The sequence below is a fragment of the Microplitis demolitor genome, chromosome 7 (assembly GCF_026212275.2).
Source record: "Microplitis demolitor isolate Queensland-Clemson2020A chromosome 7, iyMicDemo2.1a, whole genome shotgun sequence".
Classification (NCBI taxonomy): domain Eukaryota; kingdom Metazoa; phylum Arthropoda; class Insecta; order Hymenoptera; family Braconidae; genus Microplitis; species Microplitis demolitor.
This window is the reverse complement of record NC_068551.1, coordinates 13,992,106-13,994,694: the sequence shown is the minus strand read 5'-3', so window position 1 is coordinate 13,994,694 and position 2,589 is coordinate 13,992,106. Positions and strand designations below refer to the sequence as shown.

At 35.9% G+C, this 2,589-nt stretch overlaps 1 protein-coding gene across 1 annotated transcript; it reads right to left on the bottom strand.

The window, feature by feature from the left end:
- Positions 1 to 360: 360 nt before the first annotated feature.
- LOC128668249 (uncharacterized) lies at positions 361 to 1,356 on the bottom strand. The gene has a single exon (XM_053740761.1). The coding sequence runs from the start codon at positions 1,354 to 1,356 to the stop codon at positions 361 to 363; it is 996 nt and encodes a 331-aa protein (XP_053596736.1).
- Between the last annotated feature and the right edge of the window lie 1,233 nt (positions 1,357 to 2,589).

The window sequence follows — 2,589 nt, the reverse complement described above, 5'->3', positions numbered from 1 at the left end:
ATCGTTCTCGATCTCTTGCTGCTTGTTCCCATTCGCCTCTTTTTGCTTGCCCGTGTGCAAATCTCCATACATACATGTAATGTGTGGTGGGTGTTGGATTAAATTTAACAGTCTTCATATTAGTTTTCGTACGATGCTGCTTATAGGATTATACTCGACTATGCGATTATGTATAATGAGACAATTAGCTGATGTCTGTGCAGGGAATTGATTTGCGGATTCAAATTCCAGACGAATGTCCACTGGTCCAGATTTTATCGATTCGTTTTGTTTCGAGCAATCGATAACGTACAGCGGCGCTTGTTCCAAAAATTTCTTCTTCGTTAGCAGTGGCTCAGGTTCTTTGTTGTAGTATGAAATTTAAAAATTTATGTACATGTCGTACAACAGAGCATATTGATTGTTTGCAATGTTGAGGTTTAAATTCCCATAAGGATAACTCTGAGAGTTTAAAAATAATTTTATATCTCTGATGTTGCAATGATCAAATACGCTGGCATTTTTAGTTGCGTCATTTTTTCTTGCTGTTTGAAATCCAAGTATCACAAAACGTGGTTTCTCAAGCTGCGTAGAAGTTTTTACTGCCCAAATGTGCTTTGAAGTATTTGGCAATAGAGGATACTCGTACAGCTCCCAAGCACGGAAACTGATTGAGATAGCTGGATCACTTGTGATATAATTCAAAGCTTCAATTTTTTGTTTATCAGCCATAGTCACATATGGTACAATCCACTCGATTTTTTGCAGCGTAATTTTAACAGCTTCAGCATGAGCTCCTGCAGCAGGTGTGGCCACAACGTAGGCATTCAAATTAGCATTTGATCTTATTAATATTAATTCATGCTTTGCATTGATGACAACTTTATGGTAATCTTCAGCAAATCCAAGCAAAAGACTCAGTGGTATAGATACATCAAAGTAGCCATTGTCATTGTGTAATTTGTTTACAGCTTCATCTACAATCCAGCCTGAGTTCTCGAGTGTATTTTGTTGAGCAGGACTCAGTGATGTGTATCCTTTCATGAGATTTGTGATACCGACATTTTTATTACGATCAATCTCAACACTATTGAGCTCGTAGCGTATTTCTTCAAACATATGACAGACTGTCATGTTGACCATGTGAGTAGTTGCACTTACAGCTGTACCATCAGACTTTGTTAATTTCCTGTACACATGTAGTGTACTCTTACTTGGAAGTAGACACAAATCTTGATGTTGAACAGCAATTCTTATTTCATCGCTGTTGTTGAATGTTGATGGAGCATACGGGAGATGAGCATGCGCTTCATAGTGCGCAATTGACTCATCAAAAATAATTTGTCGTTGAATATTTAAGATTTCCGCCGCCGCCATGGTCGTGTACACGTCAAACAACAAAAATAAATTTTTATTTTATTAATTTTCCACGTAATTTTAGTCCTAGGCTCTGTAGAAACTGAGCGTTCTAATGTGTTAACACCTTGTGAGGTACTCGGCGACTGATGTTGCTCGACCATGTTGCTATCTTTTTATAGCCAGCACCAATTTTTGTCTCATACAAGATACCCATTATTTTATAGACTTTATATGCAATCTTATGGTTATCGTCTCACCTCTGAAATTAGCCAGTTTTCCGTCTTGATCGACAATTCTTAGTCTGAGATTTTGTATCGCTTGTACGGCGATTGGAAGATAAATGACGTAAGATGGCAATTCAACAATCTTATATCCTGGTGGTACACTTGGAAAAAATTCATGAATTGTGTGAACTCTGTGCTCATTTATGTAAGCACCTGATGTAATGTTGCACTCAACTCTCAGAGCATTAAGTTTTAATATTTTCACTGGTAAATCTGATGAGTGAGTTTTATGTGGTGTCAGCTTTCGGTTTGTAAATCCCAGTAGTGTACCAATAGAATCTTAGGGTGTAAAATTTACAAATTGATCACATTTAATTTCACTTCTCAATTTATTATTATTGGCTTTTATGCTGATGCTAAGTCTTTGTAATTTCTTTTGAATGTTTTTTTCAATGTCAGTGATTTCGTAACTTCCTGTTGGTATTGTCAAGACTCTTTCTTCAACAGTTTCATATTTTCCAGCTTCTATATTTTCACTCATTGTATAATCTTCAGTTACTGAGACATTGTCATCAAACTTTGTAATTATTGCTACATTTCTTTTAGCTCTTTTTTTCTTGACTATTTTTTTCTCATCAACATTATTTTCATCATTTGTATCAATTTTTTCGATATCAGTATTGTCCACAGGATAAGAGACATAGAATTTATTATCACCAACATCAATATTGGGTATTGAATTAAATGTTAATAACTCTACAAGTCCCAGGACATAATTTTTATTCGGTGATAATTCAATTGGAGGGAAATAATTGGCCTCCAACACGGATGTAGATCCTGTCAGTGTTAATGTGAATGACTCAGCCATGACTGATGTGCTCTACACAAAGTCACATCAATTTATAGTTGTCCTGTGAGAAATTTGAGACATAAGTGTCCGCATATAATTGTATCAAAATCCTGATATCTTCTGTGATTATATTTCACGCTACCAACATCGAGATACTCCATAAGATCTTGCGGTGGT